This window comes from Myotis daubentonii, chromosome 13, assembly GCF_963259705.1.
Source record: "Myotis daubentonii chromosome 13, mMyoDau2.1, whole genome shotgun sequence".
Classification (NCBI taxonomy): Eukaryota; Metazoa; Chordata; class Mammalia; order Chiroptera; family Vespertilionidae; genus Myotis; species Myotis daubentonii.
In genome coordinates, this window is record NC_081852.1 from 4,530,181 (window position 1) to 4,545,857 (window position 15,677).

Consider the following 15,677-nt stretch of genomic DNA (forward strand, 5'->3'; position numbering starts at 1 on the left):
CCTGCAGATGTGTGTTTCTCTGTGCTCCTCACTGATTTCACCTCTACTTCTTGGAATCACAACAGATCCAGGAAAGCTCTCACCCATAATCTGGGTTCCTTGTTCCTTTGCAAGAGTTTTTTATTCTAAACCTCAGAGCATGCTTTTTGTCTTACAGCCATTTGCTCTACCAGCTCCATGGTCCCTGCACGCTTATCTCCACTTCTTCTTTGTAGTGGATCCCCATGTCCTCTGCCGCCTCCCTACCTCATTCTGCCGTTCAGACTTTAAGCTGCTCCTTAGTCTATCAGGGGTGGGGAACCTTTTTCCTACCAAGAGCCATTTGGATATTTATAACGTCATTCAGGGGCCATACAAAATTACCAACTAAAAATGAGCTGGTCTATTTGGTCAAACACGTAATTAACTCACCCCTCATGCCCCGGAGGGCCAGGCTGACGACCCTGGACGACCGTCAGCGTTTCTGTTTCCGGTTCACTTGTTGCTCTGAGGAGGTTTCAGAGGTGGGGCAGCGGCCTTAGTCCTCATCTGAAGCCCGAGGACTTCTCACACGTTGCCAGCCCCCCCCACCCCCCCCACCCCCGTCCCCCACCCCCACATGGGTCTGTGGGTCCAAGGCACCTGCCAAGGCCAGGAGCTCTGGCGAGGGTTTATGTTTGTTTCTTCCAGAGGCTGCAGAAACGTCACCAGAATGGCCGGAATTTATGCTAATTTTGTGGATGTTTTGAAAACCAAATTTTAATCCCAAACCTTCTCAAATCTTAAACTGTCTTATGCTAAGCAAAACAAGCCAGTCGGAGAAAGATAAATATCACATGATCTCACTCATATGTGGGATATAATGATCAACATAATTTGATGAACAAGAATAGACCCAGAGACAAATGGCAGGAGCGTTGGGGGGTTAGAGAGCAACCAAAGGACTTGCATGCACAGACATTAGCATAACCAATGGACACAGACACTGGGGTGGTGGGGGCTTCCCCGGGGTGGGAATGGCTGGGGGGGGTGTCAATTGGGGAAAAATGAGAGAGATGTAAAACTGTAGACAAAAAAAAAAAAAAAAGAAGCTGTCATAGTCCATCTGGGTTGCTACGAAAGAGAAATGCCGTGGCCTGGTGTCATATCAATAAGAGAAGTGTGTTCCTCGCAGCCTGGGGGCTGGGAGTCTGGGATTAGGAGGCCTACACATCCAGGGACTGGAGGGCCGCTTTCTGGCTCATAGCCGGCATCTGTCACCGTCCTCAGAGGTTTGGGGGGCAGGGGTCCTCTCATAGGGGCACTAATCCCACTCGGGAGACGTTTGCCCTCCGGCCCTAATTACCTCCCAAAGGCCCCACCTCCTAATACCATCACCTTGGGGGTTAAGTTTCAACATGAGTTGGGGGAGGGGAACATAAATATTTAGTCCATAGCAGAGGCCTGGGGACTTTTTCACCCGGGGGAGCCTTTTTCTCCCTCACTCAGAGCCGGCGGTGAAGCTCCCTCGGGAGGAGAGTGTTGTCTGGTGAGCCTTCTACTAGGGGCACAGTCCACCAGGGCCCGGCTCAGTGTGCCTGTCCCTATTCCCCGCCTCACTTCTGTCACAAGTCAGTGAAACTCCGCAACCTCGCTCCATGGACCGATGGTAGGACCCGCCCTGGTGGCTAAAGCACTAGATCTGGAGCCCCCTGGCCCCCCCACCCCCCGCCCCGGTCCCTTCACTCAGGGCCTTTGCATTTATCTCTTCCGACCGTGGCCAGGCTGCCACAGGTCTGTGCATGCAGCGCAGGTGCTGGGCCTGCCGCCTAGCCTGGGCCCGGAGCTGCCACATCGCCGGCAGCCGATGAAACGGACATGAGCAGAGCAGGAGAGCCGACTGCCTGGTGCCTGTGTACTTATCCAACAGATACTTTTGAACTTCTGTCCTGTGCAGACATGGTGCCAAGTTCCCCTGGAGCGGTCAGGCATCCTCTACGCCGGAACTGGCTTGATCCTCCCCTTCGCAGTGATCCTGTTTCCCTCTGCACCTGCCGCACTTGCTCACCTTTCACCCTTTTCTCTGTGGGCCTGGGGTCTCATGAGTTTAACTTACGTGGATTCAATCTCAGTTCTTCCTAATAAACATCTGTGTCTGTCAGCTATAGCTGTGCATCAAAGTGCACCAACACTTAGTGCTTTAAAGCAACACTCACTTTGTCACCGTGATTCTGTGGGCCGGGAATTTGAGCAGGGCCAGGCCCTGCCGCATGGTGTCACCTGGGGCAGCTCACTAGGGTGAGCTACTGAGCAGGGTTAGGAATGACTGTTTCTCTTTAAGCTCTTGTAATGTGAAGGAAAACCCCTATTCTGTAAAACTACTGTTTGGAATTCTCTGCTATTCTTTGGACGGCCTCTTATTCTGAAAAAGCAACTTTGCTTTCTAGCCTGCTTGAATAGTGGGGGAGATAAACTTAGCTCTCTGACCTTGGAGGCCAGAGACTAGATACATCCAATGCCATGCCAGGTGCATTTTTTAATTGGATGGAACTGTATAGTTTTCAAGGCCGCCGCCAGCAAGCACACAAAGGGCTGGCTCTTCTATAAAAAGGGAAGTTCTGCTTGTAGCTGTGCTTAGATTTGGATGCATTTTCCTGAGCCCGCCGCGGTGAATAAAGTGTAACTCCAAACTCTCAGCACGCTGTTTGGTTCTGGTCCGGTTTTTCTGTAACAGTAACACTGTCGAATGGCTGCCACAATCCCTAAAATAAACACAAACATGCTAACCCTGGCTGGGCTCTGTACCTGCACCAGCTGTCCTCTGTGTTTGGGGAAAAAAAACATGCTTAAGGAAATGCAAAGATATTGTCCATTCTACGATGAGGAGACTAAGGCTGGTCCAAAACATTTCCTTTCTTTAAGAAAAGAAAACGGTATTTTAGGTAGCCTCTAGATTGGAACACTAAGCTAGTCCCTTCTCTTGACCCTGTCCCCACCACACCCAGCTGCTGCCTGGAGTTCTCATTCAGGCTGGGTCTTTGTAAAACCAAAGCATCAGCACAGATGTAAGTGCCACAACACAGAAACCAGTGTCAAGGGCTGCACAGCCCTCCCGGCTGGCTCAGCCCTGGCCCAGCAGGTTGTTTCAGGAGACGCCTGGAGCTCAGACAGGAGGTTCCTGTGTCGCTGGGGCTGCGAGCCGCAGCTCCGAGTTAGCCCTCCTCTGCTGGCTGTAGCCTGGCCTGCTCGCGGCCACAGGCCGGGTGTTGGTGGGATGATGCATGAGACAGTGCACAAAGCCCCTGGCGCATCGCTGCACCTGGTAGGTGTTGGGGGCAGGCCCGCCTGCAGACAGCTGGCGTGTCCACTCACTGTATCCACCAGCGCGGAGCAGGGAACGAGGCCCAGGAGGCTGTCCCCACCCGGCACTGCCCCCTGCGAGGGCTGCTCCTCCTCCTGCCCGGGAGGCTGTGCAGCCAGGGGTCGGCCCTGTATGTACATCCCGGCCAAGTCCTCCCACAGGTGGGGGTTCGGCTGCAATGCGTTGTCCCATGTGATGTGTAGAAGCGACCCACGTGCCACACGGTGTGCCGTTCACTGCGGGGAGGCTCGAGGTAAACCTGTTTTACTTCTTTTTCACTTCGCGCTGCCTTGAACGAGCCAGGAGCCAGCTGTTCACGCGAACGAGTCCTCTGGCCCAGACCCGGCCCCAGAGCCGAGCATCGGCTCCCGGGGAACCCAGCCCCGCGCCGCGGGCATGTGGCGCGCCGAGGGTGGTGCGGGGCTGGAGCTCCCCGCAGGCGTCCGCGGGCGGGAGGCGCCGGAGGAAGCTGCTGCCGACCGCCGTGCCGCTTCCCGGTGCCATTTCGCTACGTCGCTGGCTCCGAAAGCCTCAGAACGGATGCGTCAGGACCCGCGACGGCTGAGCCTGAGCCCCGGCGACCCGAGGCTGCAGCGCGGGCTCTGTCTTCTGCAGTTTAGTCGCCAGCGTGACTGGCCGCTCCTCCCCGCGCGGCCTGGTCGGGGTGCTGGTCGGGGAGCTGATTGGGGTGCTGGTCGGGGTGCTGGTCGGGGAGCTGATTGGGGTGCTGGTCGGGGTGCTGGTTGGGGTGCTGGTCGGGGTGTTGGTCGGGGCGCTAGTCGGGGTGCTGGTCGGGGGGCTGGTCGGGGCGCTAGTCGGGGCGCTGGTCGGGGGGGGGCTGATCAGGGTGCTGGTCGGGATGCTGATCGTGGTGCTGGTCGGGGGGCTGGTCAGGGTGCTGGTCGGGGTGCTGGTCGGGGTGCTGGTCGGGGTGCTGGTCGGGGTGCGTGCAAGGGCAGCCAGTCCCTGCGTTGCTGTCTCTCTCCCACGCTCCCTCAGAACCTATAGGAAATGCCCTCCCGTGAGGATAAAGAGTCAAAAGCTTTACAGTGAAGCGGTTTAGTGAACAATAATGGTCGCCTCGGCCTCCCCGCTGCCCTCGGGCCGGCCCCAGAGGCGCCCGCCAGCGCCCCGCCGCTCCTGGTTTTCCGGGAGCCTGTCTCCGGCTGCTCGGACCCGGTGCCGTCCCTGCCGCGCGGACCCGGTGCCCGCGAGGTGCCGATCCGCCCCGCGCGTCCCTGCTGGCGCCCTGCTCCCAACCGCGCTCTTCCTTAGAACTTCAAACAGCTTCTTCCTCGCTATACGAAGTCAGTATTTTAGAAACTGGTTTAGATAAAAATAAGTTATTTTAAACCACTTCCATCAAACCTGAGCGAGGCCGCCTCCTGCCCTCAGCCCAGCCTGGGCGGAGCGGGCGGCGGGAGGACGTGCGGACGCTCCCGGCTGCCGGCGACCCTCCCCGGCGGCCGGCGGGCTCTGCTGCCCCGGAGTCAGACAGACGCGGCTCTCCCGGGTTCCTTGCGGGGCGGGGCGGGGCGCCGGGGCCTGGAGCTGGGGGCGGGGCGGGGCGTGGAGCGGGGGGCGGGGCGGGTCGTGGAGCTGGGGGGCGGGGCGGGGCGTGGAGCGGGGGGCGGGGCGGGGGCGCGGCGGGACGGGGCGCATTGCTCCGGGAGAAGCAGGCATCCCTCCCTCCCTGACACCGAGGCAGGGGAGCGGCGGGCGGACGATCTCGGCGGTGCCCTCCAGCCTCCGTGCAGTCACCCACCGCTTTCCAAATAGCACCCGAGGGCACCGACCTCAGCCTTGTGCCAACATGAGTTTCATGCTGCAATCATCCTCCCAAAAAGCATGATGCATTTTTTGGAACTGTTACAGTTTTGTGACAAGGGGAGTAAAAAGCGATTTTTCTGGAAAGTCGTAACTTCATTCAGCTCATGCCCATTTCAGAGCTCGTTTCCCATGTCTGAATTCTTTGCAGGGGTTGTGGGAGACACCCCCCCCGCCCCCCAGTGAAAATTCGGATACTTCAGTTCTCAGAAAAGTACACACTTCCAACTGCCATCACAGTATCACTGAAGAGCCAAAGGGGCAGTTTTAAAAGCTCCGGCCTGGCCCCGCCCCCGCCGGCCTGGCTCCGCCCCCTCCGACCTGGCCCCGCCCTCGCCGACTTGGCCCCGCCCCCGCTGGCCTGGCCCCGCCCCTGTTGGCTAACTCCGCCCTCGATAGCCTGGCTCCGCCTTCGCTGCCTCGGTCAGAGACTGGGCTCCTGCTTCCCGCAAATGGTGGCGAAGTTCTCATCGCAGCTTTGCTCAGAGTTACTTTGAGTTATAACCTGTTCCTTAAACTTTGGAAATTGACCCTATTCTCAATAGTACTGACTCTTTCCCAGGGTAGTTTGAGGATCAAGATATACAGTAAAAATTCTAAGAACCACTTCCAGCTTTGCATTGGTCTATTCCTATGATGCTTGGTGAAATGCACATACCTGTTAACCCCTCCAGAACTCTGCTTTTTCCTCACCTGAGGGTATGTTTATTGATTGATTGATTGATTGATTGATTGATTGATTGATGGAGAGAGAGAGAGAGAGAGAGAGAGAGAGAGAGAGAGAGAGAAATCTAAGTATGTACCCTGACTGGAAATCAACCCGCAGCTTTTGTTGTTGTTGTTAATCCTCACCTGAGGATATTTTTCCATTGATTTTTAGAGAGAGTGGTACAGAGGGGGAGAGACAGAGAGAGAGAGAGACATTGAGTGAGAAAGACACATTGATTGGTTGCCTCCTGCATGCGCCCTGATTGGGGCGGGGTGGGAGCCTGCAACGGAGGCATTGAACCCGGGACCCTTCACTCGGAGGGCCCACGCCCTGTCCACTGAGGGAAGCTGGGCAGGGAGGACACTCCACCTAACAGCCACCCTGCAGGGCGAGACTCATATTACAGGTGACATGTTAATTACATTCACGCCTGCCTCTGTCAATAACTAATGACAATCTGCTCCCAGAGAGGCCAGTGAGAGGTTGTCACAGCTCAGTGGGGTTTGCTGCCACACCGCTGGCTGTACCCGGGTGAGCATCAGGCACAGCCACCCTGTGCAGGCAGCTGCTACGTAGAAATGCTAATAGCACCAACTTTTGTCTATTCATTTGATTTTCTGACCTTTTAAATTTTTTAATACATATGAACGGAATAAATGTATTCTCACTTAAGTGAAATCCAAATCAATACAGACTGAACAAAGTTCACCTTAACATCTCCCTTTGTCTTTCCCCACTAATAGGGAATCTTCAAGAGCTTTCCCGTCTGTGCACTCACAAGTACATGTATGTAATATAAATATGCACTCTAGCTGATTATGACACACTGTGCAAGTTACTACACATCTTAATCGCCCTCCACGCACAGCTCTGCAGAATATTCATACTCACACTTGTACAGTGCACGTGTTTTCCCACAAGTTGATGTCTAGGCATAAAATTTCTGGGTCAAGAGACACCATTAAGTTGATGTCTAATAAGGCTGTAACAATTTACACTCACACCCACAGTGTGCCCTGGCCCCACATCCTTACACATTGCTATCAACCTTTTAAGCTTTCGTGCTGTATGAAAAATTACTGTGGGTCATTAATTGTAATAATACTGATCGGTGCCTACTGTGTGTCAGGTGATGTTCCGTTACTACTGAAACTTACTGTAATGAAAGAGAGGGTCCTGCCTTCATGGGGTGTCATGCTAGTCAGGGAAAGATGATACACAGATAAATAATCCTATATAATAAAGAGCTAATATGCTAATTAGACTTGACAGCAGGACAACCTTCTGGAACGACCAGTGGGTGGGGGGTGATCGATGGGGGGCGGGGTCCACCTGCAGAGGGTGGCAGCCGCCGGGGCCCCTGGGGCCGAGCCCCTGGCACGGATTTCATGCATTGGGCCTCTAGTGAACATATAATGTCTGGTAAGGAGGTGGTGAGAAGGAATTGGATGGGGATGATGGATGAACTCAATGCAAAGAGCATGGGAGGGTCACAATCATTCCAAGTTTGGAGCTCAGTGAAAGCCAATGAGCTACGAGAGCCTGATGGGTAAGTCCAGGCTGTGGGTGGCAGGGACCCAGGGCTCCCTGTGGACATGTCGAGTTGGAGAGGCCTGTTAGACATGGGGGGTGGGGTGGGGGACAGGGACAGGCACCTGGATTGCACACAGATGACACCCAAAGCCATGCGTTTGGAAGACCACTTTGGAGTGAGGGAGCCTGAGGCGGCCACGCCTGAGACGAGGCCTCGGGGAGCTTTGCGCACGGGCCGGAGTGGTTTTTGTCCCAGTGTGTGTCTCACTTGGTTGTGAGGTATTCACATTTTTATATATTGCTAGAGTCAACTCGCTATTTTATTTACTATTTCACATCTAAATCACAAAAGATTGGATTATAATTTTCTTTTTTATAATGTCCTTACCAGGTTTCAATATGATATACAAACTGATCCCACAAAATGGTTTGGCTGGGAAGTGGTTCCCTTTTTCTGTCCCCTTAAAGAGTTTGCGTAGGACTGTTTTTATTGTTCTTAAAATGGAAAAGTCACCAGTAAAGGTAAATGGGCCTAGTATTTTCTTTATAGGAAGGTTTATTATTATTATTATTATTATTATTATTATTATTATTGTTTTAAACATATTTTTATTGATTTCAGAGAGTAAAGGAGAGGGAGATAGAAACATCAATGATGAGAGAGAATCATTGATCAGCTGCCTCCTGCACGCCCCCTACTTGGGATCAAGCCTGCAACCCGGGCTTGAGCCCTTGACCAGAATCGAACCTGGGGCCCTTCATTCTGCAGGCTAACACTCTATCCACTGAGCCAAACTGGCAAGGGCAGGGGCGGTTTATTATTTTTAACAGATTTATGGAGGTATAATTGATATGCAATAAATTACATATATTTAAATGTTCAGTTTTATGTTTTGACATGGGTATAACAAATGAAACATCACCACAAGCGAGTATATTTTACCCCCAAAAGTTTTCTCATGACCCTTTGAATCCCTCCTTCCTGCAGTTCCCACCCACTACAAATCCACATAACCATTATGTGTATTGCATTTGTTTTGGTGAAGTGTCTGTTGAAATCTTTTGCCCATTTGTTATAGAGTTGTTTATTTTCTTATTATTGAGCTTTGAGAGTTCTTTATATATTCTGGATACAAGTACTTTTCCTGATAGACTTGCACATACTTCCTCCTAGTCTGTGGTTTGTGTGTTCATTCTTTGAGCAGTGTCTTTCTAAGAACAGAAGTTCTTAATTTTGATATAGTCCTGTTTATCAATATATTTATCATTAGAATTCTGGAAATTATATTGCTTTAAATATTTGAGGTCATATTATTAGATGAAAACAATGTTTTAATATTTTTATCTTCCTGGTGAATTGACCATTTTATCATTAGGAAATGAAAGCGTAATGTTTATGCCCGGCCGGTGTGGCTCAGTGGTTGAGCATTGACCGATGAACCAGGAGATCACAGTTCGATTCCTGGTCAGGGCACATGCCCGGGTTGTGGGCTTGATGCAGGAGGCAGCTGGTCAATGATTCTCTCTCATAATTGATGTTTCTATCTCTCACCCTCTCCTTCTCTCTCTGAATCAATAAAAAAAATTTTTTTAAAAAGAAAGTAAAATGTTTATGATTCATAATACTTTTTGCCTGTAAGTTTCTCTGTTATTTTTTTCAGGACAGAAGTGGTTGTGTGAGAGGCAGGCTCTTCCTTTTCACCTCAGGCCAAATAATGCCTCATCCTGAGAGTTCTTTTTTTTTCCAATGCTTTTTTAAGTTTTTTTCAGCATTTTAATTATTTTCAGCAGGATAGTAGGTCTGCCTTTTTTTGCTGGTTCTTTGCTTTTTGATTTTTGTTAACCTGTCTTTTGATTTGTAACAAATTCTCTATGGTTTTGTTTGGATTTTCTTTGTAGACAGTTTCAGGCGTTCCTTAGTCCTTCCCAGCTTTTATGTCTGTAATTGTCTTGTTTCATCATGCTACTAGAGCCTGATGTTAACTAGAAGGACTAATATTGGGAAATCTTGTTTTGTCCCCAACTTTAACTCAAACGCTTCTAGGAATTTTACTATTAAGAATAATTTCTGGCCCTAACCGGTTTGGCTCAGTGGGTAGAGCGTCGGCCTGCGGACTGAAGGGTCCCAGGTTCGATTCTGGTCAAGGGCACGTACCTTGGTTGTGGGCGCATCCCCGGGGGGGGGGGGGTGTGTGTGCAGGAGGCAGCTGATCGATGCTTCTCTCTCATCAATGTTTCTAACTCTTTATCCCTCTCCCTTCCTCTTTGTAAAAAATAAAAAATCAATAAACTATATTAAAAAAAAAAAAAGAATTTCTGGCCCAGCTGATGTGCTCAGTGGTTGAGCATTGACCTATGAACCAAGAGGTTTACTGGTTGATTCCAGGTCAGGGCACATGCCCTGGCTGCAGGCTCAATCCCCAGTAGGGGGCATGTAGGAGGCAACTGGTCGGTTCTCTCATCATTGATGTTTCTATCTCTCACTCCCTCTCCCTTCCTCTCTCTCTAAAATAAAAATTTTTTTAAAAAAAGTAATTTCTGTAGATTTTTACTAGATACCTTTAGCTGTTTCAAGGAAGTTCCTATCCATTTCTACCTTGCTGAAAGGCGTTTTTCTTTAATATTGTTGAATTTGTTTTACTATTATTAATGTCAAATATTCAAATAAAAGATCTCAGCTAATATTTTTAATATTTCAATATTATTTGAATTGAATGCTTTTTGTGCATCCATTGAGGAGATACCATGTTTTCCTCCTAGAATAAAGGAATAATTAATAGAATAAATTAATGTGTGGTGGGTTACTAGTAGTTACTGATTTTTAAAAATGTTTTTATTGATATTAAAGAGGAAGAGAGAGACATTGATGTGAGAGAGTAACATTGATACGTTGCCTCCCATACTCACTGAGACCCAGGATGGAACCCAAAAGCTGGGCACATGCCTGACCAGGAATCAACTGGTGGTGACCTTTTGGTGCACAGGTCAGTGCTCAACCACCAGCCACACCAGCCAGGGCTAGTTACTGATTTTTCTCATGTTAATTTACCATTGCATTCCCATGATACATCCAATTTGGACATCTTGTATTCTCTTTTTATAAATTGCTGCACCCAATTTGCTGACATTTTAAAGGAATTTAGTGTCTATGTGTGAGTGGAATAACCCTGCAATTTTCTTTTTCTTGTTATCCTTGTCTTAGTTTGTAGCCATTGTATACAGACTTCAGACATGAGACACACGTCTCCCTCTTTTTCAATGCTCTAGAAGAGTTTATATGATTGGAATTATTTCTTGAAAATTTAGTGGAAGTAACTTTCAAAACCATTAACTTTGTGTTATGTTAGAGAAATTTTTTCAATACGGATTGTTTTCCATTTCATTTTGTTTCAGTCTTTAATCCACTTTATTTTTCCAGTAAATTCATTTATCAAATTCATTAGCATGTATTTATTCAGGTATTCAGCTAATGTCTTTTGAGCTGTCGCCGTACTCACATATTCTTAATTTTAAAAATTGTACTTTATTCCCTCCTTCTTAGTCAGTGCCCCCAAAGTTAGATTATCTTGACCAAAGAATCAATTTTTTGCCAAATTATTTTGTTTAGCTTTTTTCTACTTATCAAAGGTTTATTCTGTAATCTACCTTTAAAATGGAGTTTGTATTTTAGAATTTTGTCACTTTGGTATTCAAATATAAACATTTAAGGTTAAACATTTCTCCTTAGGTATTTTGCTATATCCCATGATTTTTGACACATTTTACTTTTATCATTTAGTTGTAATTCTTAAAAAAATTCCATTATAATTTATATATATATATATATATATATATATATATATATATATATATATATATATATATAATGTATTGATTTCAGAGAGGGAGAGAGCTAGATAGAAACATCAATGATGAGAGAGAACCATCGATTGGCTGCCTCCTGTATGTTCCCTACTAGGGGGGAGGGGGGAATTGAGCCCGCAACCTGGGCATGTACCCTTGGCCAGAATCGAACCTGGGACTCTTTAGTCCGCAGGCCGATGCTCTATCCACTGAACAAAACTGGCTAGGGCCCATTATAATTTCTTTAACCCATGAATTACCGAGAGATGTGTTTTAAAATTTCTAAACATAATGGAATTTTTCATCTAACTTTTGTTATTGTCTTTTAATTGTTGTGCTGGTTTTTCTCAGTGGATAGAGCATCAGCCCACAATATGCAGGATCCCAGGCTTGATTCCAAGGGCATGTACCTCATTTGCAGGCTCAATCCCGGCCCTGGCTGGGGCTCGAACAAGAGACAGCCAATCATCGACGTGTCTCATGTCCATTTCTCTCTCTCACTCCTACTCCTCTCCCTTCCAGTCTCTAAAAATCAATGGGAGAAAAATATATCTCACTCTTCTTGTGAGAATAAAAACAAAATGCATAAATTGTAACCATTTTCACCTTTGACTAGTTTTGCCTGTTCTACAGTTTTTATCAGCTGATTCATGTTGTGAGTTTTTACTTGGCTTCTTCCACTCAGCATTGAGATCTGTCCACACTGCTGTCTGAGAGCCCATTCCAGTTACTGCAAAGTAGTCGTCTACTGCATAAATGTGTCACAATTTGTTTAGCCATTGCCTGTTGGTGGATACTTGGGTTGTTTCCAGTGTCTGGCTGCTGTTAATGGCTATAAACAATTTTTCACAAGTTTTTCTGTTGAATGTTTTAGTTTCTCCTAGGTAAAATGGAAATGTAAACTAAACTCAACGAACTCAGCAATATGAAAGGCATTCTTCCAAGGGTCCAAAATAGCCAAGGTAGTCTGTTGTTTAGAACATTTAAAATACCCAAGGGAGTGAAAACAGAACTGTTTGCTAAAAGCTACCATTTGCCATTTACCATTCTAAGTCGGGAACCCCATGCTAATGCCTCACAGGCAGTTTTACTTGACCTTCACAACCCAAGGTCACACCACATACTATTTCCATTGTCTAGTGAGTAAACAGGGTAACAATTCAGGAATTGGCTCAGTCAATAGGATAAACAGTACTAATACTTGAAGTGTATGTATGTGAGTTAGGTCTTTCTATACTCATAGCTTGCACCCTTAAACATGGCTCTACACTGTTAACATAAGAGGAGAGCAGACAGCAACTCCCAGGAGAGGCCCTCCAACCCAGGTTTGAGGTTAAAGAGGCGAGCAGAGGTTGAGGACTCCACTTGTAAAAATGCAGGAAACTAAGGGCTGACAACTAAGAGACTGAAAAAAAACTAAAAAGCAGTTATAAAAACTCAAAAAGAAAAGTGATAGATCCTCCCTTCCCCCAACTGGTGGGCGGAGTATGACGTAACCTGCAGCCCGGAAATACCTGAGTGACTAACCAGGTACCTTGTATGGACTAGACATTGGACCACCGATCCACACCTGCCAAATACCCTAAGCCTTGTCCTATATGGACCATGCAGTGAGCCACCAATCAGCGTGCGCCGAGTACACTCAGCCCCGACCCCTTCCCATTCCGCCCCTCAGAAGGCGTGCCCACCCCTGCACGTGCTGCTGTCCTCCCCTTGCCAGACAGCCCGGCAGGTCCTTCTCCTCTAATAAAGCCTGTAGTCCTGGTTTTCGGCCTCTGTCTGATTTTTCAAAAAGTATTGGGTCATATTCAGAGGCAAAAAGACTAAAGCAACTTAATAAGCACACTTACCCAACTACACAATCAGAAAACGACTGTACCAAATGCAGCCGAGTTGCTCGGAGTTAGCGTTATAGCCAGGTGAGTACTGTGAAAAGCAGGGAGGGGAACGTAACGCTTAGCAAACACTGGCGGTACAATTTTTGTGTGTAAGTTGAAAATGTGGAACTCAAGTGAGACATTAGGCAGCAACATCAAGTCCGTGAGACTTCTTCCTCCAAAACAGTTCAATAGATTTATGTTAAAGACAACGTGTGTATTGAAAGTAGCAATTTTATTTGAGTTAAAATTATTTACAAAAAACCCAAAGACATACTTCATGAAACTGGTACAAACTATTTTTTTCCTGCCGTTGGCTTTTGCTCCAAAGATCACAGCTGAGAAATACTGTATAAAATAAGATTGGATTCAGAAAAGTACTCTACTGTTCTAATTTCCAACTGGTAGTATTTACAGAGATATTTACAATGGAAAAAAAGGTTACTTTAAAACTTTAATTTGTAAGTCAGCCTCAAGTACCCTAAAATGCAGAGTTCTCTGAGGGTTAAACACACAAATGCGCTGCAGCTGGTGAGGTGATGTCTCCCTCACCCCCCACCAAAATCTGCATCTATCAGTGCTTGACAATTAGCTATTATTTAAATAACAAAACAAAAAACTGTTAAACACCGAGGTAAATCAATTCTCAAATGATTACCAGTGTAACAGAAAAATGTAGTTCGCCCTGATTGTTCTCATCCCAATGTTTTGTATTTCTTACCACCTGCCAGTCAGCTTTTACCAAAAATCTGTTCCTTTTCCTAAATCAATGATTAATAAATATCAATGTATTTTAAAATAATTAAACAAAATATATCTAATTCCATTTTCTGGGTATCATTTCCTGATATGCCTTTAAAATAGTTTGCTAAGCTAGCTTCTGTACTCAGGGCAAGTACAACCTGTCTTTCCCAAGTTACACTGGCGTACTACGCTCTCCAAAGGTGATGGGCGGGGTCGGGGGAGGTAGGAGGGAGAAAACAATTTGCCCGGAACCAGTTACTTCCTTATAGATTTCCCAACAATCTGCATTATCAAAAATAGGAAGACATTAGAAGGCAGCCACTGCATTAAAAACATTACAGCTGGCACTGATACAAGAGCCCCGATTTGTCACTTTATACAAGGAAATAACAAAGTCTAAATGAGTAAATATTAGACTTTTCGCTATTTTCCCCAGTACACACCAAACTAATATTTTTATGGCTTCAAGTTTTACAAATCCAATGAAGAAACATATGACTACCTGAAAGGTATTTAAAAATATGAATGAAATAGATCTCTAAAAGCCTGTATTCAGGCCTGATCAATTAAAGAAAAAATGTATAACCGGTGGTCTGAACAATAATACAAGAAAAATTTGCAGTGTTGTGAAATTAAATGTGTGTTTTGTGTGTTCCATGACTGCTTTCCAAACAACACACTGCTCTGTGAAGTAAGAATCTAAATGGAAAAAAGGGTCTTTTCTACACCAGCAATTTAAGGCTTTGCGTTTATGCATTTGATCCTGTCACTCTATAGAAGAATATACACGTTATCTGGAAACATGAATTCCACATTGGTGTTTTAGCTTCTTATATTTACTGTACTGAGCATTAGAAAATATATCTAGAGAGTCCTCCCTCAAAACTTAATGTTTCAGGAGCCTCCCCAAACATGAAGCGTAAACTGCCCTGGGTTGTCAATTTTGCTTCAGCCTTTAACAGGGCGCATCATCTTAGATAACAGTCCCTTCAACTGTTAACTTGTTTTCTTGCGTCTATAGTTATGACTCACTATAGTATCATAATGAACATGGTCACGGTCTGAAAAGTGAAAAATAGTTTGACAACCTAAATCAAATCAAGAATAAAAAGTATGCTATTCATCCCTTGTGTCTTTGGATTCCATCTAATTTTAAATATAGACAGTAGTTCAGGGAACAACAAGAAAAATTTCACAAAATTATTAAAAGCTTTATTTACGATTGGAATCATTCAACAAAAAAAGCAAAAGCAAATGAGCCTGAAAAGGAACTACGCTGTTGTCTAGAATGTCCTCAGAACATTCGATGCCTCAGTAGCTAAGCTGCCTCTGCACCTGGCTGGCATGACAACAGTGGCTCAACATACACAGCAGTTGCACTAACAGCAGCACAAATTTCCCCCTAAATCTTGCCCAGAGTGAAGCAAGAGAATGAGGGGAGAGTATAAACTCTGCCAAAGTAAGTGTACTTAAATACTGCATGGAATTAACAGCCTGAACCTTTTCCCTCATTTTTGATAGTTGCAGATTGATGTAGTAACTGTCATTTAGCAAATGCAGAATGCATGACGAAGAAATCAGGAGGCCTTAGAAATCCAAACGTGAATGATACTGATGAATGTTCTTGGTATTCTTCAAGGACGTCTTTCATGACTTCTCTAAGACCAGCTCCAGCATGGCCGAGCACCCGCAGCAGAGGTAAGCAGCTAGCAATGTTCCAAGTACTCAATCACTCTAGAGATAGACTTCTGGCCTGTGGTTCCAACAGCACACTGAAGGGGGGGAGGTGGGATGGGGAGAGAGGAAGCAATAGTTAATAGTTCAC

The 15,677-nt window shown here is 46.6% G+C and overlaps 1 protein-coding gene across 4 annotated transcripts in view; it reads right to left on the reverse strand.

The window, feature by feature from the left end:
• Positions 1 to 13,324: 13,324 nt before the first annotated feature.
• Positions 13,325 to 15,677, reverse strand: part of WAPL (WAPL cohesin release factor) — a 116,761-nt gene continuing 114,408 nt past the window's right edge. For all 4 annotated transcript variants that reach the window (XM_059662033.1, XM_059662034.1, XM_059662035.1 and 1 more), the window contains one exon: positions 13,325 to 15,624. In XM_059662033.1, the coding sequence (XP_059518016.1) occupies positions 15,559 to 15,624 (66 nt within the window). In that variant the 3' untranslated portion in view covers positions 13,325 to 15,558. The remainder of the gene's footprint in view (positions 15,625 to 15,677) is intronic.